This window comes from Rhineura floridana, chromosome 1 (assembly GCF_030035675.1).
Source record: "Rhineura floridana isolate rRhiFlo1 chromosome 1, rRhiFlo1.hap2, whole genome shotgun sequence".
Lineage (NCBI taxonomy): Eukaryota > Metazoa > Chordata > Lepidosauria > Squamata > Rhineuridae > Rhineura > Rhineura floridana.
The window spans coordinates 179583138-179608450 of NC_084480.1; the positions used below are offsets into that span (position 1 = coordinate 179583138).

The 25313-nt window shown below is 42.9% G+C and overlaps 1 protein-coding gene across 3 annotated transcripts in view; it reads right to left on the reverse strand.

Annotated features, from left to right (window-relative positions):
• ADCY2 (adenylate cyclase 2) overlaps nucleotides 1-25313 on the reverse strand; it is a 260383-nt gene that overhangs the window by 224163 nt on the left and 10907 nt on the right. Inside the window, exon 1 of one of the 3 annotated variants that reach the window (XM_061588151.1) lies at nucleotides 15391-15640. The exons of 1 other annotated variant lie outside the window; for it this stretch is intronic. Coding sequence is in view for 1 of the 2 variants with exons in the window: in XM_061588133.1 (XP_061444117.1) it covers nucleotides 14866-14886 (21 nt within the window). In the remaining variant the exon portion in view is untranslated. Of the gene's footprint in view, nucleotides 1-14865; nucleotides 14923-15390; nucleotides 15641-25313 lie in introns of those variants that run through there. One more of the 3 variants, XM_061588133.1, reaches the window with a different exon arrangement.

A 25313-nucleotide genomic window follows, 5' to 3' on the forward strand; every position in this document is an offset into this window, starting at 1 on the left:
AATTCATTCCATCTTTACTCCTTTCACACACACACACACACACACACACACACACAAATGCTCAAGATACTTATACCTCCTGTCATTTTGTTCCAGACAGTCTGGGCATTCCTTAGAAGATAGGAAATGCAGGAGGATCACAGAGCCATGTACATGCTCTGAAGAATACATTGCTGAGACTGCACAACTGAAAGCAGCGTGGCTGTTTTAAGGATTAGTGGCTCACAAACTCATCTTTCTGCAGCCCATTAGAAAATTGCTGGGGGTTTCAGTGGACTGCTTAATTTAAAAAAAGTTCTATAAATCAGAGCACATTTGTAGCTCAGCTTGTACTTTAAGAACGGTAGTCGTGCTTTTCTAATGTGATGGATGAAGAAATATAGAACATATTTATTCAGCCGCCAGTACCACTGTAAAAACTAGCATCACATTATGATAATCATAGGCCCTAGGCCAGGGCCTTCTTAACTGTGTATGGCAATCTAGTCCTGGCCATTATCAGGGAAAAAAAGTGCAGGGCCAAGTGCAACTATTCTTAGTTAGTGCAAATAGCTTTATATTTGTTTTTTAGTGCTTGTGTTAGCTCCAATGGAATTATTCCATCATTTGTTTTGTAATCATTTTTATATAATTTACTAAAAAATAAGTGAGAGAGATGAGGAGGGGAGGGAGATTTTTCTGTGCAAATACTCCATCCTCAGTTTTGTGTTGTTTAGCAAACACATGATAAGGAACCCATGTTTTCCAGTGCAAGGTACAGTTCTAGATAGGGCCAGTGCCAGGCGCGACTGGGCCCTTGGGCACCAGCCTGCCTGGGCCTATGGCACCCACCTGCATGTGCCACCTACCTCTTCCACTGTGATCAATGCTGGCCATGCTGCTCATGCATGCCTACCATCAACCAAGATGGTGTCAGGGGCATCAGTCCCTTAGGGAAGCCTCGGCCGCCATCTTAGTTGATGGCAGGCATGCTCACACAGTGCGGCCAACATTCACCACAATGGTAGAGGTAGGTGGGGTGTGCAGGCGAGCATTGTGGGCCTGCGCAGTTGTAGGGGGATGCCTGGGAGTTCCCTCTCTGTAATCCGCAGGAGGGTCGGGAGCCCACATGGAGTGCTACCAACCCACCCTAAGGAAGGGCCCTTCAGGGGCCCTTCTGGTCCCCAAGGACCCTTGGCCAGGGCCAGACCTGCCCAGCCTCTGGTGGAAACTCTGGTCTGAGAGTTCAACAGCAGCAAATGAACAGGTCATCAGCTTCTGGAGTTAATTTGTACTGCCATAGTACAGCGGCATTTTAAACACTGTCACAGCTCTTTCCTTTAAATCTATAGGTAATGATGGGCTTGGGGATGACAACATCAAGAGAGAAACGCCACTGTTACACCTCCCAAGGGACTCTCCACTTGGCCCAAATAACCCAGTTGCATTTGAATGCAGGATGCAATTCTGATATAGGAGCTGTCAAAAGCACAGATGGCAGGATACGAAATGGTCTGTCAGGAGCAGCTACATCAAACAGACATGAATCAAATGCCATAAATAATAATAATAATAATAATAATTTATGTGTCGCCTATCTGGCCAGTGGCCACTCTAGGTGACGTACAACTCAGTTACAATAAAATACATCATAATAATACAATACAAACGATAAAAATTATAAAACAATGACAGTTCAGAGTAATAGGCAATTAGTCATAGAGATTAACCCTCCCCAGAAGTCCCAAAGGCCTGTCTGAAAAGCCAGGTCTTCAAGGCCTGGCGGAATACATTCAGGGAAGGGGCATGCCGGAGATCATACGGGAGGGAGTTCCAGAGAGTGGGGGCCGCCACTGAGAATGCCCTCTCTCTAGTCCCCACCAACCTAGCTGTTTTAGTTGGTGGGACTGAGAGAAGGCCCTGTGTGGCTGATCTTGTCGGGCGGCATAATTGGTGGCGTTGGAGGCGCTCCATCAGATAAGCTGGGCCGAGACCGTGTAGAGATTTAAAGGTTAATACCAACACCTTGAATTGGGCCCGGAAAACAACTGGAAGCCAGTGCAGATTGAACAACACTGGAGTGATGTGTTCCCGGCGACAACAATTTGTAAGTAGTCGAGCCGCCGCATTTTGTATAAGTTGTAGTTTCCGGACCGTTTTCAAGGGTAGCCCCACGTAGAGCGCATTACAGTAATCCAAACAAGAGGTGACCAGGGCATGTACCACCAATGGGAGCTGATGAACAGGAAGGTAGGGTTGCAGTCTACGTATGAGGTGTAATTGATACCAAGCTGCCCAGCTCACTGCCGAGATCTGAGCCTCCATAAATCAACAGTATGGTGAACAGAAACAAACTGACCTGTCTTGAAGCTGCTATGACACATTCTGCTTATCTTCATTAGAATGTATTCATCTGGATGCAACTGTGATTCCATACAAAGTGTGTTCTTTGCTTGCAATGATGCTGTGCACCTCCTTGTCCCAGCCACCCATCTCAAACTCACCCACAGTGATACCCTCCAATATTTCACAGTTAATAAGAAGGCGTCGCCATGACCCAAGCCTTGTGCACAGCCAAACATGGATGGGGAAGAGCCAAGGTGGGTAAGGCAACATCAGTGACAGAGGCACTGGGCTTGAACCCCAATGGTGAGCCTGAGCCTAACAGCTAGGGGGCCCTGGGAGAACCTGAGGCCCATAAACCAGAACCCCCAGAAATAGTACTTAACCTGTATGCGTTAAAATAAATTAAAAGACTGACTAAGCAATAAAAATGCCAATTTTTAATAACAAACCTAAACCTAAAGCTCTATAATAGTCTGTTCTTCACTGGCATCTGAGTCAGGTGAGTAAACTGACAGTGTCTAAGTAGATGTGATGCGGACAGCCATGTTTGTCTGCCCTTTTCAAGTATAAAGTGGTGGCGGTCTAGTTTTAACATCAACCTTGCTGAATAACTTTATAGTGCCACAAAACTTGCAAGGAATCTGTACAGAGGGCATGGCACTATCAGCAGTGATATGACACAGTATTATACATCTTTGGGTTAGCGTTATGTGTGAACTCTGCCCAGTGCCTTAACTATGGTTTGTTAAACTACAATCAGAAGCCATGGCTTGCTGTTGGCTTAGAAACCTTGGTTTCCTTTAACTATGGTTTGGCATCACATGTAAAAATAACACCCTTCTTTAACCATGGTTTCCTTGACCAATCAGTCCCAGACACTCACTAAACTACAAAGGCATGAGGCAAGAGCAGCTGGAAAATAAAACAAACAGCAGAGAAACAAGTCATGGTTTTAAATAAACCATGGCTTAGCATTGTCTACAAACTAAGCCTTTGTATTTTACAAGGAGTATTTATTTATTTATTTATTTCTGTGATTTATTTATCGCCCATCTGGCTGGAAACCGAGCCACTCTGAGCGATGTACAAAGTCATAATATATAAGTATATATATATATATATAGTTAGCTTAACTTCTATCCCTGGAAAACTGGTAGAAAGTATTATTAAAGCTAGATTAACCAAGCACATAGAAGAACAAGCCTTGCTGAAGCAGAGCCAGCATGGCTTCTGCAAGGGAAAGTCCTGTCTCAGTAACCTATTAGAATTCTTTGAGAGTGTCAACAAGCATATAGATAGAGGTGATCCAGTGGACATAGTGTACTTAGACTTTCAAAAAGCGTTTGACAAGGTACCTCACTAAAGGCTTCTGAGGAAGCTTAGCAGTCATGGAATAAGAGGAGAGGTCCTCTTGTGGATAAGGAATTGGTTAAGAAGCAGAAAGCAGAGAGTAGGAATAAACGGACAGTTCTCCCAATGGAGGGCTGTAGAAAGTGGAGTCCCTCAAGGATCGGTATTGGGACCTGTACTTTTCAACTTGTTCATTAATGACCTAGAATTAGGAGTGAGCAGTGAAGTGGCCAAGTTTGCTGACGACACTAAATTGTTCAGGGTTGTTAAAACAAAAAGGGATTGCGAAGAGCTCCAAAAAGACCTCTCCAAACTGAGTGAATGGGCGGAAAAATGGCAAATGCAATTCAATATAAACAAGTGTAAAATTATGCATATTGGAGCAAAAAATCTGAATTTCACATATACGCTCATGGGGTCTGAACTGGCGGTGACCGACCAGGAGAGAGACCTCGGGGTTGTAGTGGACAGCACGATGAAAATGTCAACCCAGTGTGCGGCAGCTGTGAAAAAGGCAAATTCCATGCTAGCGATAATTAGGAAAGGTATTGAAAATAAAACAGCCGATATGATAATGCCGTTGTATAAATCTATGGTGCGGCCGCATTTGGAATACTGTGTACAGTTCTGGTCGCCTCATCTCAAAATGGATATTCTAGAGTTGGAAAAGGTTCAGAAGAGGGCAACCAGAATGATCAAGGGGATGGAGCGACTCCCTTACGAGGAAAGGTTGCAGCATTTGGGGCTTTTTAGTTTAGAGAAAAGGCGGGTCAGAGGAGACATGATAGAAGTGTATAAAATTATGCATGGCATTGAGAAAGTGGATAGAGAAAAGTTCTTCTCCCTCTCTCATAATACTAGAACTCGTGGACATTCAAAGAAGCTGAATGTTGGAAGATTCAGGACAGACAAAAGGAAGTACTTCTTTACTCAGCGCATAGTTAAACTATGGAATTTGCTCCCACAAGATGCAGTAATGGCCACCAGCTTAGACAAATTCATGGAGGACAGGGCTATCAATGGCTACTAGCCGTGATGGCTGTGCTGTGCCACCCTAGTCAGAGGCAGCATGCTTCTGAAAAGCAGTTGCCGGAAGCCTCAGGAGGGGAGAGTGTTCTCGCACTCAGGTCCTGCTTGCAGGCTTCCCCCAGGCACTTGGTTGGCCACTGTGAGAACAGGATGCTGGACTAGATGGGCCACTGGCCTGATCCAGCAGGCTCTTCTTATGTTCTTATGTTCTTAAGTATCACAACATCAAAACAGCAATAAAACTAAACAGGTAAAGGTTACTACAGTTTGTACTCATGTTAAGTGATTGGCAACATATTCACAACAAGAAGGGTAAACTATAAGCAATGAAGATCCCCCCCCTGTTTATCTATATTTTTAAAGATTCAGCAAGCAGACAAAAACATTTTCTTTTGAAATCCATCAATATTATAAAGTGGCAGTGAGCTCCAACCTGGGAGTAAGGGCCCAGGTGCCTTACTCTCTCTGGCACGGGATCAGCTTACAAGCGGAGAGACTTGCTGTAAATCTCATTGTGTTCAATAGGACTTACGTCCAGAAAAGGGTGCTCATTTAATACACCTTTGTATGCTGGGAAAATAGAAGAATCTATTTGTTGTTTTTAATGATTTAAATAAACCTTTTCGTTGTCAGAGGGAAATCGGTGAATGGATTTGTTAATTGATTTAAAATAAATTGTGTGGTGGTGGAGGAAATAGATACATTGATTGTTGCAATTGATTACAATATACTTTTTGTGTATGAAGGAGGGTAATTAATGAATGAATTCAATTTTAACTGACTGAAGCACAAAAGGCCATAAGAGGAAGCTGATGGCGTACAGAATAGTCATAGCAAATCACCGGGTTCTGTTTGGAATTCATTGGCAGGCTTTTGCAATGACACTTTTCTTCCAAGCTGTGATGCTCTTTGACTTCGTCACATTGGAGCCTGAAGATCCTAAGATGCCTGCCAAACTGAGAGGCTTGTTGAGATAATCACCCTGCATTCTCACTTCTTAATCCACGTTTAAAATATAAAGGAGGAAATATGAGCAGATCGTGGTAGCAGAATAACATTTGAGTGGGACAAATGTAAAGTATTATACATGGAAAAGATACTAAATATTCCCAACACAAACTATGCTTATCTTAATAATATTCAGCTCATCATCTCACATGCATACAGGCAATGTATTCTTGAAACACTAACTGCTCTGGATAGAGATGCGGGGCAATAACACGTTAAAGGCAACTTAGAGAAGTTTACAACTGACTTCACATCTCTTAGATAGATGAGGCCTTAATTGCCTGAATGGAATAAAAGTGCACATTTTTGTTGTGTAAATAGCAGCTGAGAGGAAGCTTAAGGAACATGGCACTGGGGAGGAGGGAAAGTTTAACTCTTTCTCTCTCTGCCATGGCCCCAATAAAAAACATTTCCTTGAAGCTGCTAGTTGCATTTAAAGGGAAGCTTCCTTTGGCACCACACATCCAACTTCAAATGCAGAAGACTCCCAGAGCTGCTGCTGCTGATGTAACATCTCCTAATCACTCGATCATGCTGAAGAGATGGGGAGCACCCAGTGGGCTCCCCATTAAGTGGTTACCTTTAAGTATGGTTTGCTTGTTTACTTTGCAGACTTATTCCCTACCTTTCAGTCAAATGGCTTTCAAGGCAGCTTACAAGCAACTAGTTGTAATAACATAATTTTTAAAAACGGCAAAAAGGCAAAACTCTCACATACACAACAGATGGGGCCAGTGCATCTGCCAGTTTGGATCTGCAGTCCGAGGGCAACTAGCAATTGGAGCAGAATGTTGATTCTGGCAGGAAATGGAGAAGCAAGATCCCTGCAGCTGCTCCTTCTTGGGCCTATAGATGGAGCCAGGCTAGGTTTCTCACTTTCATATCCTTCCTGAACGCAGGAGTTGTAACCTCTCAGTGGCCCTAAGTCTTCTCCTGGTTGACAGAGTGTGTCATAGTGCAGAGCTGGGAAGATTACTTTTAAAAAGTAATAAATTACAGTTACAGTTGCATGGCCCAAAAAAATAGTCATTACCGTTACAATTACAATTGCTCTGAAAGTAACAGATTACTTCACTTTTTCTCAAAAGTATCACTACAGTTACATTTCAGTTACTTTTTTTAAAAAAAAACACCTACGTGGTGCTGGCCTTGGCTGCTGCACATCTAAGTAGACTAAAACAACAAAAAAAATAAACACACACATACAGAGGTAGTAGAACAATTCTTTTTATCCATAAGATAGCAATGGTGGTCTCTCTGCTGGTAAGGGAGGTGGGGAGGCAGAGGCCACAGCTCAGATCTTTGCACATCAAACCAAGTGCAACCCTCCCCCTCAGCCAGCCAGCATAATCTCTCTCACTTAACTACCTCCCGGACCCTGCCCTGCCACCAACTAAGGGACACTCACCCAAGCAAACATTTTCCCGAGATGCAAAAAAGTTAAAATACTGCAAATGCAGCACAGTAGCCAGAGAGGGTGGTGGAGGTCACTTTGTGTGCCAAATGCAAGCACACACATGTTGTCATGTTTCACCTCCACAGTTCTTTATCTCCATTCTGCTGCTGCTTCCTTCTCCTCCTTTATCCATGTTCTTGTCCTCCAGCTCCTTTTTCCCTCCACTCCATTTTTTTAAACAATTGTTTTCTCCACTCCACCCTGTCTCACTCTCCACCTCCTTCCTTGTCACCTCCTACCCACCCACAGACCATGATGATAATGAATGTTAACGAGGAAAGCACAAAAGCAGGACTATAGCTGAACGTCAAGAAGACTAAAATAATGACAACAGAAGATTTACGTAACTTTAAAGTTGACAATGAGGACATTGAACCTGTCAAGGATTATCAATACCTCGGCACAGTCATTAACCAAAATGGAGACAATAGACAAGAAATCAGAAGAAGGCTAGGACTGGGGAAGGCAGCTATGAGAGAATTAGAAAAGGTCCTCAAATGCAAAGATGTATCACTGAACACTAACATCGGAATCATTCAGACCATGGTATTTCTGATCTCTATGTATGCGTGTGAAAATTGGACAGTGAAAAAAGCAGATAAAAATCAACTCATTTGAAATGTGGTGTTGGAGGAGAGCTTTGCGCATACCATGGACTGCGAAAAAGACAAATAATGGGGTGTTAGAACAAATTAAACCAGAACTGTCACTAGAAGCTAAAATGATGGAACTGAGGTTATCATACTTTGGACACATCATGAGAAGATACGATTCCCTAAAAAAGACAATAATGCTGGGGAAAACAGCAGGGAGTAGAAAAAGAGGAAGGCCAAACAAGAGATGGATTGATTCCATAAAGGAAGCCACAGACCTGAACTTACAAGATCTGGACAGGGTGGTTCATGACAGATGCTATTGGAGGTCACTGATTCATAGGGTCTCCATACATCTTAATCGACGTGAAGGCACGTAACAACAAGAAACAAAACCAGCAAATTCAGGTTGCATAATTATAATTGATTGGGAGGTCTGGTGCAACAAACACACTCCCCCCCCCCCCAAAAAAATCAGATCTTTTGAGGAAAGTGATGGGGAAATGCACTGGAACATGTGGGGAAAGACTTGCTTTGACACAACTCTCCTGCAAATAAATGGGAATGAACATTGTCTAATTTCCCTGCAAACAAATCCGGATGAATTCTCAATAAACAGGTTGTCTGGAAGTGCTCCTGATTCTGATAATCTAGAGATGTATATCTCTGAAGTGTTGATAACTCAGAATTTACTGTATTTCTACAACACCTCTAGAAAATTATGAGGCATTAAGATCTGATAATAGAGACTGGCACAGTTATTAGTCAAAACACACAGTCATATGGCACCTTAAAGGCAAACTGATTTATTGTGGCATAAACCTTCTGTTGATTGCTTGCTGTCTGTCATTCCACCTCCTATGCTGTTCCAGAGCACCCCCTCCCTAGGCCTTTCAGAGCATTTTTCTAGGGGGCACAGAAGACTGCAGGGAAAAGGACATGGTTGAAAATTGCTTCTGCTGACAGGAGTGTCCTATGAGCAGAGTTCTACTCATGGGACCTTAGGATCTAAGCTCTAGTCCTTCAAGGTGCCACAAAACTCTTCGTTGTTTTTACTGCAGAAGATTAACACAGCTGGCTCTCTGGAAATTATTAACCAGAAACACTCTGATTGAGAAGAGCGACCATACACACAAAGTCAGATTTTTGTATGCTGCTGGAACTTACTATGGAAGAACTAGCTCTATACCCACAGGTTGCAATCCTAAGCATCAGGGAGATGGTCCAGCAGGACTTGCTTCTGAGCAAACATATTTAGATTTGGGCTGGGAATCAGTAAAGTGCATCAGGACCTCCCCCCGCTTCCCTCCACCCACTTGCATGTCTTGAAAGATTGAGAAGTCTCATGCTTTTGTAACTATAACTGGGTTGCATTCATATTTATCCTTTAGTGGTAGCTTACTCCAGCAACAATTTATGTGGGAAAGTGCTTCCCTGCAGAAGGACATGCCAACATGAACTGGAGCTATTTGCTACCTACTGTACTGGCAGTATGGATGATCCAGAAAAGAAGTATTTTCAAAATGATGTTTCTGCTGGAGTAAACTACTGGGGTTTAAGAGGATGTGGGAATGGAGTAGCAGGACCACTTGGTAGCTAGGAATTGCATGCAGGTGCCCAGCACAGAAAATAGACGGGCTACCAGAGGACAGGCGCCCCCTTCTCCATGGCCAGCATGGAAACGCAAGGGCTCACAGAGGAGGGACAGAACTCTTGGTTCCTCCTCTACCAGCCCCAAATATGCTAGTAATCTTTGTGGTCTTATTTGCAAGGCTGCAGGAGGCTAGTTCAAGGGCCTGAAGAGACAACAAATCCCCTTTAAAGCTACCCTGTACACGCTTATCAGGGTGACAGTGGGTCTACAGAGTAAAAGTGCCTTAGATTGGGTCGCATGTGAGGTTAACAATCCCATTTACTCAGAAGTCCTATTGAGTTCAAGGAGGCACTTAAGCTGCACAATGAAATCCCAACATTATCAAACAGCAATCCAGTACACACACAGGAAAGCAGAACAAGGTCAAGGGGCCACTTCTCATGCAGGTTTTGAAAAGATTCTTCTAGGTAGGCCTGCGAACATATCACACACCGAATCTCCATCTGGGGGAAGAGAAACAGACTCACTTCCACAATAAAGTTGGCTTTACTAGAAGGAGGGCGGAAATGCACCCACGAACTACCGGCCAGACGGATCATGTTGTGGAATGCATTCCTACCATGTGATGATAAAATAAATACACATTTGGAGGCAGGGCTGCATGGAGAAAGGAAGAGAGGCAAGCAAATGTAGCGGGGATTCCCCAGAACAGAGGAAGAGAAAATTGTTATACAGATGGGATCTGGCGCATGCACCTATTCCACCCCCTCCCCTGAAGTGTGTCTCGGGAGCCTCATGGGTTGTGAATCTGGCCTCTGTTCTACTGGGGGAGAGGACTGGAAAAGAAGAGACCCTATTCTAATGCCTGCCTCTATTCTAATGCCTGGCTCTTACCAGACAAATGGAGACAGAACGAGATCTAGGGAAGGCATTTTTTTGCAAGGACAGAGGCAAGGGTACCCGTCCCTGGATTGGGCCCTTCCCTGTCTTTCTGCCATTTGAGCCCCCTCCCCTTTGGGTGAGCAGGCGGGGGGGCAGCAGGGCAAGCGGGGGCAGCAGGGCAAGCAGGTGGGGGTGGCAGGGCGAGCAGGGGAAGTAGGGTGAGTGGGGGGACATGCAGGGTAGCAAAAGAGTGGGGGTGGGGGCAGTAGGGCAAGTGAGGGAATGAGCAAGCAGGGGGGCAGGCTGGCAGGCGGGGGTGAGCAGAGATCCACCATCCAGAGTGAGTTCAGAGTTCACCCTGCAAGCAGGAAAGGGTAACACACATACACACACACACATATCATTGTCACTAACCTCCACAGCTCTTCACCTCCATTCTGCTGCTGCCTTCTCCTCCTTCATCCTTGCCCTCTGGCTTTCTCCCTCCACCATCCATTTTTCCCCCTCTCTCCACTCCACGACCGACCGTCTGGCTCTCCACTTCCTCCCTCGTGCCTCCTAACACAGAGCATGAGGGAAGAGCGATGCTGTGCAGAAGCCCATGCTTCTGGCACATGTCTTTCATCCACCAATCAGAGGAGCAGACTTCCCCTGCTCCACCCCAAGTAACACCCAAAAGTACTGTTGCTGCTGAAAAGTAAGGAAATTACTAGTAGTTCTATTACTAGCAAAATATAATGAAGTTACCCTCTCGTTACTTTAAAAAGTAATAAATTACAAGTAACTCGTTATTTGTAATGAGTTACTTCCAAGCTCTGCCATAGTGTGTTTCCCTTCAGCCAAATAGTCCCAGGGCAATCCAGCTTTAAATTCTTATTTAAAGCTAATATGGTTAGCATTAGGATTGGTGCAGATGTACTGCTACATCATGGTTAACTTTGGAAAGGCGAAAGGTGGGATTTGCACAGAAGAAAAGGGAGAGGAAGGAGAAAGGGATAGTGGACAGGACATGTGTGATCCCATGGGAGTATGAGGCCTGCTCCCAATCTTTAACTATAGTAAAGGGACTGGGGAATGTTCTATCAGCATGGAACTTCACTACAGATTCTGATCTACACTGATCTTCGCACATGCTTTACAAACTAAAACAAATAATAAAGTTAAACAATAAAAAAAATGCAAAGACACTAATCCAAACTCTTTACTTAAGACATATTTTGTCATAAAGTGTGGTTGGTAAGATAACAGATGCTGAAACAAGCAGAATAATATCTTAGTGCTCACATTTTATGACAAAACGTCCAGTGTAAAACACAAAGGAATATAATGGATCTTAACTTGTTGCAACTGATTAGATTCCTGACATAATCTTCTTTAGATTCTCAACATTTTAAAGACTTTGTATGAAACATAACATACCCATCTTTCTTCCAGATCCTTTTGTACCAAGAATGGCATGTTGATCTGGAAGTAGGGATGTCAATAAATTAGGGATGTAATTCACAGTTTGGTGCAGGTTTGGCTGGCTTTTCAACAAACTGGCAGCTGGTTGCAATCTGTTGTAGTCAGTGCTTTGTTCTCTTCTGCTTTTTCCATTTCATCCTTTTCCTTTGTGAAAAAGTAATGTTATTGATTTTTTTTCTCTAATGATTGCTTTCCATTTCTTTATTCAAAAGTAAATGAGCCAGGTAATTGTCCATCAAGTAGGCATCTTGCCTCAGGAATACTGTCTATCCGAGGAGATGAGACAAAAGATTTACACACACACACAATTAAATGAGGCTTGTGAAGATGAATTTCTTCCCCAGCTCACGTATATAATATAATTTTGAAAGCAGAAAACGTAACCAAATTTATCTTCAAGCCTTGAATGCTGCTCTCTACTAAGTTCTTGACTTTACACTTAGCTTGTTTGACCAAGAGTTAAACAACTTCTTTTGCTTTATCCACTCCACTCCTCACCCCTCAGTCAGTTTTTCAGTGTGCTGGTGTGAGATACTTTTGCACCTATCTGGTTACTAAAGAACTGTGAGTTTGGCTAAAGTCATGGAGATTTTAAAAAGAAACAGATAAAAGGGGGAGATAGATTAAGAATCAAATAGTGAATGTTAATGGCTACCACCATCACCTTAATGACACAGAAGTTAAAGGAAATACACATTTTATTTATGTATTAATATATTTGTATATTGCTATTTTGTTTTTTGAAAAAATATAAAAACCATACAGGAAAAATAATTTAAAGTATAGTAAAAACAAATGTCAATAAAGGTCAATTGTTAACACTGAAGATGTCATCATTAACAATATTGTTATATTAGTCACTTTTTTAAAACAACAACAACCACCTGGTATCGGAAACAGCTGCAGAAGCTCATAGCAAACAAGACTGATCCACAGAGATAGTGAATGTGTGAACTGGGGTTTGACTTTAGTGAATTTCTCCTTCATCCCTAATCAAAATTGGAAATGATACCTGAAATTGCGGCAGTTCGTATGTTTGTCTGCAAAGAGGAACAGAAATCAGGCAGGCAAATGTGATCAATATTCACTGTCATCATTTTTTTTCATTTCATAATTTGCTGTCATTATTTTTTTCAGTATGTTATTGATGACATCTTCCTCCAACCCTGAAATGAATGGTGTGGAATTATGTAAAAATAACGTGATAATTACACTGTTAAATTTGACCACAGCAAACTGCGAACCAAATAATGTTGCTTTTGTGGAACAGAAACTATGCTGCATGCCTTTTTACATGCCTACCTAGAAATATATTACATATTCAGCAAATTACATATGAACATATGTAGCTGCATTATACTGGCCATGTTCACATGTCACAGTAAGCCATAAATTATGCTTGCTTCACTCCTGCACACTTGCAGTTCTTGAACCAGGGATTGTAGTTGTTTGAATGAAACAAACCATAATCAGTAAGCCAAGAACACACTTTGACTACAGATTGTAGTTTGTTTGGAATGAAACAAACCACACTTCCCAGTTTGGCCATAATGGTAATCCAGGGATTGTGGTTAGTTTTATTTCAGCACAAGCCAGGAGGGGCCACAGTTTATGACTTACCATGGCATGCAAACATGACCCATACCCATCAGTGTGGATATATACATGTGTGTGTTTATATATACATACACATAAAAATCCGGATCAAATAAAAGGTGTTTTTATCATTCAGTATTTCCATATATGCTGTATAGACTTGTGTATATTATTATGTAACAACTTTGTGTAAAATTGCAAGAATTGACTAACAATACATCAGTGTAGTTCTCTGCACACAATCTTGGGTTTGAGTGTTCTTTAGTTCCTATCAAGCATAGGTTCAGCAGTACAAAACTATTTTTTACAAATAATACTTGTTCCAAACATGCTTAATCTATACACTGAGCTCTCTGGATTCTAGCTAGTGAAAGTAGAATTAAACAAATTAGAATTAAACAAACAACACATTTCTACAATTTATTTACCAGCAGACCAGCCAACAATAGGTAATTGGGGAAGTTAATGGCCCACATATAAAAAACACTTCACATACCAAAAAGCAACAACTTTAGGTTGGATCCAGTCTAAGTTATTCACACTCGAGCCACATGAACTCACTGTGAAAAGTAGCTGTAACTAATTTAAGTTCCATTGATTTCACTGGGAAATAAATATAACTAACTCAGGCTGCGATCCATTACATGTCTCCTCAGAAATAAGATCCATTGGGTTCAATGGGACTTACTCCCAGGTAAGTGTGTATTGGATTGCGGCCTAAGCCTGCATTGTACATTATAAAACTAAATAAGTCATGACATTAAAACCCCAATTTTTTTTTTTAAATTCCCTCCCATCTTTTCCCATAAACGTTTAAGGTTTTTTTTTTTTTTTTTTTTACTGAAACCAGAGAATTGCATGAATTTGAAGAAAGGTGATGACAGAAGGTATAGCACATCACAAGACTGAATAATCAAATTGAGAGGGTTTGGATCGTCAGCCTTTGCAGAGAACCGTGGAAGAGGAAGAATGATAAGCCTCGTGGAACAGTTTCTGAGTAGTGGCTCGTTGATGCTACTCAGACATGTCAAATGTTGGATTGAGTCCCAGGATGATGCCATCATAGTTATATGGCTAATTAAACTATGGCATAGGTCTCCAATTTGTGTAAGCAAATACTCCTGCATGTGGCCTGAGCCTGTATCTCCCCTCCATATATGACACCATTATGACAACAAAGAATTATAGGGGAACAATGAAATGAGCAATAAGCACGCCTGCTTTTCAAATATGCTGAATATCCACAGAGCAGGAAATTTAAAAAACTGTATTTTTAGAAGGAAAATGAAAGAACAGCTCAGACAGGATCTTTTTAGGATCATAATTTCTGGTGGACTCAGTGATGCAGTTTAAATTTGGACATCTTACATAAGTTCAACAAGATGATAGCTTCTTCAGACTTGATGTTTTGAAAGAGGATTTGCTGGTTAGTTAATTAATTACAAGGTCTATATCCCACCTTTTACTAGTAGTCATAACATAGCTCTCAATGTAAAACCATGAAAAAAACCCAACACAATAAAACAATTTTTTTTAAAGCCAAGTGACTTTCTGGAGTGTACACTCACCCATAGGGTTGCCAGGTTCATGGCCTGAGACTGAATCTTTAGGAGAAGAGAAGGTCAGCCAAATGCAGGTGTTCTTGCAACCCTGTAATGAGAAAAACCACAAAGTGGAATTCTCCCTTCCCCCTCCCCAACTTTTAAAGATACAGAAGACCTCTTGGTTGCCAGGCCTGGCTTCCAAAAGGTCTTCTGTATCTTTAAAAGTTGTGCAGGAGGAAGGGAGAATTCCACCTTGTGATTTTTCTCATTACAGGGTTGCAAGAACACCTGCACTTGGCTGACTTTCTCTTCTCCAAAAGATACAGGATCAGTCTCAGGCCATGAACCTGGCAACCCTACTCACCCCACTTGTGCCACCAATAAACAGGGGTTTTGCAGGGGTATATTGCTTTAGAAACCTGTGGCCTTACATAGATGTGAAAGCAGTAGATACTGGATCTGGAACTGATAAGGGGTTAGGGGTCTGATTTAAGAAGCAAAAGGTATGCAGAGGGAGAGCACAGAATCTTCTGTTTTTTAAGAACTTACCTCTCAATAGCACCACTTTCACCCCTTGATTGAATCAGCATTTTTTTCTCCAACCAGAGCTCCTCTATGGGAAGTGAAACCAGCTGAGGGAAACATTCTTGTGGAGAGGGGCTCCAGGGATGTTAAGCTGAAGGAGTGGGAAATGTTCTGTGCACCACATACCCATTATGATTTTGCTTCGTTAGACCACCCCACCTTACTTTGTACATGACTGCAGCAGATATAGATCTAAAGACACAGATCTGCCACCATCTTATCTCGTTTGGCTGGATGGGAAGTAGCACAGCTGCATAAACTTACCTTATGTTGTATGCTAATTAGGGATAAGGATTGGTTGAATAGGTCACACTTGATAGATACCCGAAGGACCATCCTTCTTTATGTTATGTCATCATGCGCTGGGTTCTGAGATCTTTAGATAAGACTCTGACCCTCTGCCTTCTGAGTTAAAGGGGGCCCATGGGTATGAGAAGCAGAGCCTTTTCTATGCTGGCACCCTCACTACTGACCTCTCTACCCAGAGAGGCTCCTTTGGCCAGATCACAGACTTTTTATAAAAAGTTGGTTTAAAACCTTCTGGTTCAAGAAAGCATTAGGTGTTGCCTGCCTAATGTTGCTGCGGTGGCTTGTTTTTGCTTTTCCTGTTTGTGATTTTAATGTTTTGTTGAAATGCATACATGTATTTTAGCTTAGTTGTTAATCAGCTTGCTTGTGCCCTTTGGCTAAATCAATGTAAATTGAGGCAGTACTGCATGTTTAATTAAGCTGTTGAGTAGCCTGTTACATTTGTATATGGTGCATGGTTTGCATTATTACTATCTGAGCAAATGGATAAAAGTAGATTTAGCACGGCAACTACCTAGAAAGGGAGTTGTATTTGTTACCAGCAGGGGCAACACCACATTTGAGGGGGCCCTAGGCAAGCTGCCCTCTGGGTGCCCCCAGTGCCACCTTGGTGGGCCGTCCCCATGGAAAAGTAGGCTGATTCACTTGGTGTTCTCTCATCAGCTGGGTGCTAGCACCCATCCCTTCCACAGCTGTCTACAGTCTCCCCCTTCCCAGACGCCTGCCAGACAGTGGTGAACAGAAACAGAGATAGTTCAAGATAAACACTGAGTAAAGCAGCTGCAGCAACTGCTCCCATTCTTATGACTTGAGAATGTGCTTGGGCTCCAACATAGTACGCATTTATTTGAACTGAGGCCTTCTGGGGCAGTAAAGATGGAAGCAGCTGCAACAGCCACTTTGCTCAACATTTCTCTGTTCTGCTGCCACCACCACCACCAAAATGCTTACATAATTGCACAAATATACAGAGATAGATAAACAATGTCAGCTCTGCTGGGGACACCGGGGCTAGGGATGTAGTTTGCTTATTGGTGCCGGTTTGGTTGTCAATTCACCAAACTGGCACCTGGTTACGGTTCTTGTTAGTTCATTTTCCGTTATCTTCTGCTTTTACTTTTTCAACCTTTTCTGTTGCCGAAAAAGAATGTCATTGGTTTTGTTCTTTCCACCAATGTTTCTGTTCTTTCTAAGGTTGGCCTGTGTGTTTTTGATTCAAAAGTAAATGAAGCAGGCTTGCTGTCTGTCTAAGGACAGTCAGCTACGTTCCCCCTGCAATTAAACAAGGCTTGTGCAGTTGAATTTTTTTTCTGCTATGCGATGTAATTTTGAAAGTTGAAAACTGAACCATTGCTGACTTCTTGTCCTTACATTTAGCCTGTTCGAAGTTAACCAAACAAAAATTGATATTGCTGGATTCAGTATCAACACACAGCAATGTTAATAGTTTAAAAAACTTATTTGACTTCCTTCTTCCTTCTGTCCCCTCCCATGCCTCTCCCGGGTCAGTTTGTCACTATCCAGTGTACTGCAGACAGCTGGTATAGCACAGTGGGGAGGAGAGCCTGGCTGGGATTCCAGAGTCTGTGAGTTCAAATCCCCGCTCATGTCTCCTGGGTGTCAAGGGCTAGCTAAAGATCACCCCCACAGTGAGTAGCTCAGGGGTTACGTGCCCTGCCACCTGTGCAGACGTGGGCAAGTGGCATAGTCCCAAGGAGCCCAGTTGCCCCCCAGCCGGCAGTTGCAGACAAGGAAGGGGCTGGCTTGTGCTGTTGTGGCAAGCTGAGCAGGCCCTAGCCAGCTGGGGAGGACTAGCCTCAGAGGGAGGCAATGGTAAACCCCCTCTGAATACCGCTTACCATGAAAACCCTATTCATAGGGTTGCCATAAGTCGGGATCAACTTGAAGACAGGCCATTTAGTGTACTGCAGGGCTGGGCTGAACTGACTGGGTTTTGCCTGTCTGAGGCAACAGACTAGTAAACAAAAGAACAAAATTGAGAAGCTAATTAGTGGGCCATGTCATTGATTGGAATGTCTCACATAAGAACAGCCATTCATTTGCACTAAATATTTTTAAAATAGATTTTTCCTCCCTTTGCCATCTTTGGTAACTCCATCCAGTAACTGACTAGTCCACTCAGCTAACCTATCTCACAGGGTTGTTGTGGGGATTAAATGAGGAGGGGGAGAACCATGTATACCAAGCACCTTGAGCTCCTTGGAGAGAAGATGGGATATAAATGATGATGATGATAATGTTGGTCTCACAATATGCTTTGGAAAGAAGACGGCGAATTGGTGGATAATATAGGGTTGTTAATGTGCTGTGCTGTATAGAGCAGTCTTCAAGTTTGTTTAAATTAAAAAGCAGTTGTCAGGGAGGATGGAATGGTGATGATCAGTTCCTTCCGCCTCAACACTTATAATTAAATCATGATGATCATGATGCTTGCTTAGTATTCAACACAGTGAAACTGAATGAAAGCATAAAGCAAGCAACGTGTCAGTGACTTCCAGAAAGTGACTTGCATAAGGCTAGAGTAACACTGTTTATGGTTGCTCAGAAAACCCACAGGAAACAATAGACTTCATTCAAGGTACGACTTGCAAATACTTCATGTATGGTATGGACTATGGAGTCTGTTATCCTCCGGTCCTCCTAAGTCCTCCTCTGTCCTCTGTCATCATAAGTGAGTGGGTCTGTGAAGTTACCCCACAGATTGACTCTGAGAGAAATCATTCTATAAGCATCCAGCCCCCTTCCCCCCAACCACACAACCAAGAGGCTCATCAACATGAAATGCATGACTCTGAAGTTGAGGAGTTCACATGCCATCCCAAAGCCAACACACACACACACACACGCATGCATGCATACACACACACACACACAGAACACCAGTTGAGACCAAGAAAATAAAACTTGTGCTAATACTTGAAGAATCTTTTGAGTAGACATTTCTGACAGACAAACTGATGGTATAAATGACTGTTGTGTTCTGCCTGTGTGAATTCTTTTAAAAAAGATACAAGAGGGAGACAGGTTAAGAATCAAACAACGAATGTTAATGGCTACAATCATCACCTCATTGACACAGACGTTAAGGGGAATACACACTTCCACTGTTTAGATAGAAGATGTCATAGCTAACAATGTGGTCATATTCAACACTTTCTTAAAAAAAAAAATCTGGTATCAGGAAAAGAAGTTCATAGCAAATAAGACCAATCCACAAAGTCAATGAATGTGTGAACTGAGGGATAATCCAACGCCCAATTCAACTTTAGCAAATTCCTCTTCCACCCTACTTTGACCACATTCTCCCCCTCGCTCCCCCATGCTGGGCACTGGTGTGAGGCCTGGTTAGTAGACGGAATATAGTTAAAAGGGGTTTTTTTTGGTGTGTGAGTGGACATAAAATGCAATTTTCTATTTTCAAAATCACAGTGATAAGTTAGATATCAAATATCAAATTATTAACGTTTTGGGGGACTTTTCAAGCATCACTTTCTTTCTTTGCATAGCTCAACTGGAAACTATCCTGAGACATTCTTGGTTAAAACCTAGTCCATGGGAACAATGATGCTACATATAAAGTCCTTAATAGTAGTAGTGTAGTGGCAAATTCAGAAGTGCAGGGTCTCTTCATGATAGTTACACCACACCCCCTCACAGCCACACCCCTTTTCCACTTTCTCTCATCTCTCTTGCTCTCCATGTCAACTTGCGAGTCCACGTTCTGCTACAACAGACATCCCTAAGAGCCATTCAACATGAAAGGAGAGGCTGTGTGTTAGCTACTGAGAAGAGTCTTCTCAGTGGCCAACTCACCTCCATTCACTCTGATTGGTTCCAGTCAGCATGAAAGGACAAGGACTCTTCTCGCTGGCCAGTGAACTCCCTTTTCATGCCAGTTGGCTACGACCCCACTCCCAAAAAAGTAACAGGTTTACAACCCCCAGTGACCCCAGACGACTACATCCTTGCTTAATAGGGAGGATGACAAAGTCAATTCTCTTTTGATAGAATATGCAAAATCCTCAGACCTTGTTCTTAGAGGTAGTTCCATTTTCTGTAAGGGAAATACTATAAAGTATGCTGCCGAAACCCAAAATTGGACAGTTTGGAGGTCATGCCCAAATGTGTGCTGAGCCTGGTTCTCTATCGAATGAACTTAAATAGCCTCATAATTCAAACTGAGATTGGTTATGAACTAATACGTAGTTTCTGCACATGCTCACTTGCTTAACAGCCATTGCTGCTACCACCCACCTAGCCAGCAAGGCCCCTGTGAGGCTCTCCAAAGTATCTGTCCCATCCTTATGCTTCTTACTGAGAAAAGGGTCCTTCCTGTGTTTTGCTGCTGTGTTAAAAGTTTAAAGTCACTTTAAAGCAGGGGTGGCTAACCCCCTAGCCAGAGAGCCAGGTGCAGCCCCCCAAGCAAATTCTTCTGGCCCCAGAAGAACTCACCAATGTGGCAATGGTGGTGGTGGTGGTGGTGGTGCTGGTGGTGATAGTAGTAGTAGTAGTAGTAGTAGTAGTAGTAGAAGAGGAAGAAGAGGAAGAGGAAGAGGAAGAAGAAGAAGAAGAAGAAGAAGAAGAAGAAGAAGAAGAGGAAGAAGAGGAAGAAGAAGAAGAAGAAGAAGAAGAAGAAGAAGAAGAAGAAGAAGAAGAAAGAAGAAGAAGAAGAAGAAGAAGAAAGAAGAAGAGGAAGAAGATATAGACTGGGATTCACAGAGGGTTAAACCTCTCAACTCAGCTCAGCATCCTGATGGAGATTCAAATCACCTCGTCCCCAGTCATCAGGCTGATCATTTGATGACTGGGGAAGGAGTAACAACCTCTTTTCCTCAGCTGATATGTACAGATCAGTTGTGGAGGGGGTTGCTGTGTGCCAATGTGTGTGCATGAGTTTGGGGTAGCTGCACCTACAACTGGCAGGCAGCTCCTCACATGGTTGGCCAAGGATAAATGTAACACTTGGTCCAAACAAATGTTAGCCACCCCTGCTTTAAAGTACTGCAAACTAATTTTATACAGAATTTCTAGATGCTGTGGCAAAGCTGCAGCAAGACTCTCCCAGGCCACCTTGCCCACAATGCCTCACCTGAGGAAAAACTTCAGAGTGAGAAAGACACTGGTAGCGCAGCTGGCACTAAGGCAAAAGGAAAATGTGAAATTGATAGCAATATAATGACCTGAAGTCTCTGACTATTATTATTATTATTATTACTACGTCGTCGTAGTCGTAGTCATCGTAGTCGCTTGAAACATAGAAAGTCTCCAAGAGGCTTATAAAATGTAAAAGCATGCACTAATAGGCAAAAAACCTTGCGATTTAAGAATGTACCTATAGCCAACAGATATTTCTATCAAACTTTTAAAATCAGATGGATTACCATATGTTGCTACTTAAGCAATGACTCTAGCTGTTGGAAAAAACAAACCTGGCCTGCCCAAGATGCATGTTTTCAGCCCGCTATGCTTAAACTACTCCACTTAAGGAAAGGTGGGCATGGTCAATTAAAAACATAGAGCACACTGTGATGTTCCTATATAAATGTATATATGGTAAGTGTTGGTTGTTTAGAAGATACATGGTAAGTGGAGTGAAAGAGGAAGGGGAGTGAATGGGCAGTAGAATGCGAGATGATTGGCTGAGTGTTTAAAATGGCTGAACATATAAAAGGAAGAGTGAGAGTGGAATCTGGGGGGAGAAGAGAAAGAGTGGGTTGTTTGGTGGGGTTGAGAGAGTGGTTTGCCAGGAGAGAGTGGAGAAGGAGGGGGGTGGAGTTCGGATTAGTATTGAGTAAAACCATATGCTTATGTGCCTTAAGAAGAAATCTTGTTAATCTTGTTAGCTTTGTTATCTTTAATAAATACTTAATTTGGTTTACCAAAGGCCTGATCCTTGGCTGGGGTTTCACAGACCAGAAGGGAGGATAAGGTAATGACCAAGGCTGAAGGGAAACTGTAACAAATGGTGGCAGCGGTGAAGAGAATAACAATACCAGTATTCAGAGTCTCTGGGAATACTAGTATTAGGACGTGACTGGTGGTTGCCTAGCAGGGGGATCTGTTGAGATCTGTGCTAGAGCGGGGAGAGAAACAATAAAAAAGGACAGTCCGGACTGGTGGAGTCCCTGGTGGTGCCTAGTGACAGGCAGTAGCCACGCGCAGGTAGGAACCTGACAGGGAGAGCCAGGGAAGGGCGTCACATGTGGTGGCAGTAGCGGTGGGATACGAACAACAGAGAATCCAGATATGAATACTAGAGAATCCAGAACAGTGGTGTGGCAAACAGAAATAACAAAACAAGATTTCTTGTGAGAGTGACTGGCAAAGAGTGTGCGGCAAAGAGTGAGTGAACTCAAATACCATGGCTGAATACATAAAAATGAAAAGAGAGGAGCTGGTGGAGAAGTGCATAACATTCAATTTACCTCATGAGGGTAAAGGGGTAGATGAATTGAGGGTAGCACTTATAGGATTTGCTACTGCCCAGCAAAAACAACCTGTCAGAGAAGAGACCCCAGAAGGATACTTAAGCAATCCCGCTTATATAGAGTACTTGAGAGAGAAGTTAAGATGGGAGGCTGAGGAAAAAGACAAGCAGAGGGAGTTGGAAACTGAGAAGCTGAAGATGGAAACTGAGAGAATGAGAATGGGGTTTGAGGAGAGGGAGAAGCAACGAGCAGTGGATGCCGAATTACAAGTAGAAAAGTTAAAATTTGAAAGAGAGAAGTTTCATTCTGATGAAACAAGAAAGGACAGAGATGGAGCAAAAATAAAAATTACTCCAAAGGACTTTGCTGTCTATGAGCCTGGTCAAGATCCTCAAATTTACCTCAGCACCTTTGAAAAAGCAGCTCAGTTGTGGGGGCTACCTGAAGATAAATACATGCAGTATTTATCAAACCTGATTAAAGGGGAATTGGCTGAGGTATACCAATATTTCCCCTCAGACAGGCCCGTCACCTATGCTGAATTCAAAGAAGCAGTGTTTAAAGGATTCAGACTGGGGCCTGATTATTTTAGAAAGCTTTTCAGAAACTGCCAGATACAGACAGGGAGGTCTTTCGTGGAGCTGGGGGGCAAAACTGATGGACATATTTGGGAAATGGCTGACAAGTGCAAAAGCTCAGTCTGTGGAGGAGGTGAAAAACCTCATGATATTGGATCAATTATACCATCAGTTACCACCAGAAATAAGGCTCCTGGTCAAAGACCGTTCCCCTACATCGGTGCAGGTGGCCGCAGAGATGGCGGATCACTTCTCCTCCAACAGAACTGGCTGGGTGGGGAAAACATCAAGAGATTTTAAACCCAGACCATATAATGCTGGCAGAAGGGATGTGGTACCACAGCGAGTGAGTCCTCCAGTAAAATCTGAAGGGCACAGGACACCCCAGAGTGGATTTGTGTACCCTAAAAGTGAGGAGAAATTATGCTACAAATGTGGTAGACCGGGGCACCTACGTTTTCAATGTGAGGTTGCCAACCCCATTAGTAATCCTGCTCAGACAAGGGCAGTAAAAACAGAGCCCAAGGCTTTAGAAACAGCGAAAAAGGTTCAGTTCTGCCAGATAAACTGGACAGAAGTAACAGACCTTGATTCAAGTCTGAGAGAGGAAGTGAGTGTACAAGGGGCAAATTATTGGGCATTGCTTGATACTGGTGCCGCTCAGACATTACTGAGGCCAGATTTAATAAAATCTGAGGTAATATTACCTCAGGAAACTGTGACTATCCAAGGAGTAAGGGGTCAACCAGAAAGTTTGCCTGTGGCCCTGGTGGAAATGACTTGGAGAGGCCGAGAGGGCCGATATAAAGTAGGCATTAATGCCCAGCAACAAGAACCAGTAATACTGGGAAGAGATGTAATGGGAGCCCAAGGAAAGATATATGTAGTGACCAGACAGCAAATTGGCAGAGAAAAAGAAGCCATATTAAGGGGGGCTGAAACAAACAGGGTGGAATCTGTTAACCAGCCTCAGGTCACCATAGCAACCACTAGCAGGCCTGCTGAAGGAGACAAACTGTATCAAGTGGTCTCTGATAAGAAAGAAGCAGAGCAATTCAGGGAAGAGCTGCATAAAGATATAAGTTTGAAGCAGATAAAGGAACAAGCTCTGACCCAACAGATTCCTTTCACTGACAAACTGAGGAATCAAGTTGTGTGTGAGAATGGGATTTTATATAGACTGTGGATGCCTGCTGAGAGAAAGGATGAATGTGAACCAGTGAAGCAATTGATAGTACCTAGCAAATACAGAACCAGATTGCTAGAGGTAGCCCACGATGTCCCATGTGCAGGACATCTGGGAATAAAAAAGACCAAGAGGAGATTGGCGGCACACTATTATTGGCCAAACATCTCCAAAGATGTAAAACAACATTGTCTATCTTGTGGAATATGCCAAAAGGTGGGGAAAAGTGGAGTAAAGACTAAGGCACCCTTAAAGCCCCTTCCTATAATTGGACAACCCTTTTATAGAGTGGGAATAGATTTGGTGGGCCCTTTTTCCAAACCCACAAGGCATGGCAAGAAATATCTAGTGGTGGTGGTGGATTTTGCCACCAGGTACCCAGACGCAGAAGCACTAAGATCAGTAGAAGCCCCTGTAGTGGCAGAGGCTTTATTAAAAATCTTTATGAGGCTGGGTTTCCCTCATGAAGTGCTGACGGATCAAGGCAGTGTATTCATGGGAGAAGTGATGCAATATATGTGGAAATGTTGTGGTCTAAAACATCTAAAGACCACTACTTACCATCCCGCCACTAATGGGTTAACAGAGAGATTCAATGGAGTTTTGAAGGGCATGATAAGAAGCTATGTTCAAGATCACCCACAAGACTGGGATGAACGTTTGGGATGCTTCTTATTTGCATACAGAGAAGTCCCTCAGGAGTCAACAGGCTTCTCACCCTTTGAACTCATGTTCACTAGAAAAGTGAGGGGACCTTTGGAACTATTAAAAAATTCATGGGAAGGAACCCTGGGAGAGTACGAAACATCTGTAGTAGATTTTGTATTGGAATTCCGCAATAAATTAACATCAATGATGGAGGTGGTGGAAAAGAATTTGAGTCAAGCACAGGAGAAGCAACGTTACTGGTATGACAGAACAGCCAGGGAACGTGTGTATGATGTGGGAGATATGGTTATGGCGTTCATACCCAGGAAACATGACAAATTACAGGGTAACTGGGAGGGACCATATACCATCAGAGAAAGGCTTGACACAGTGACGTATGTAATCACCACAGACCAATTAAACAAAAGCAAAGTGGTTCATGTAAATATGTTGAAGCCTTACCATACCAGGGATGTACAGGTGTTGCAAGTTACCTTATTCCCTGAGGGAAGTGGGCCTGAACTTCCAGATTTGGTACAGGAAAGCAAAGACAAAGGAGGGGTAGATCAAGTGGAATGGTCAGAGGAGGTGAAGGAGGAAGTAAAAGAAGAGATTCTGAGAGTTTTGAAAACCTATAGGAATCTCTTTAGCAACAAACCTGGCCGAACCAGTATAGTTATACATTCCATTGATACTGGAGATCATGCCCCAATCAGA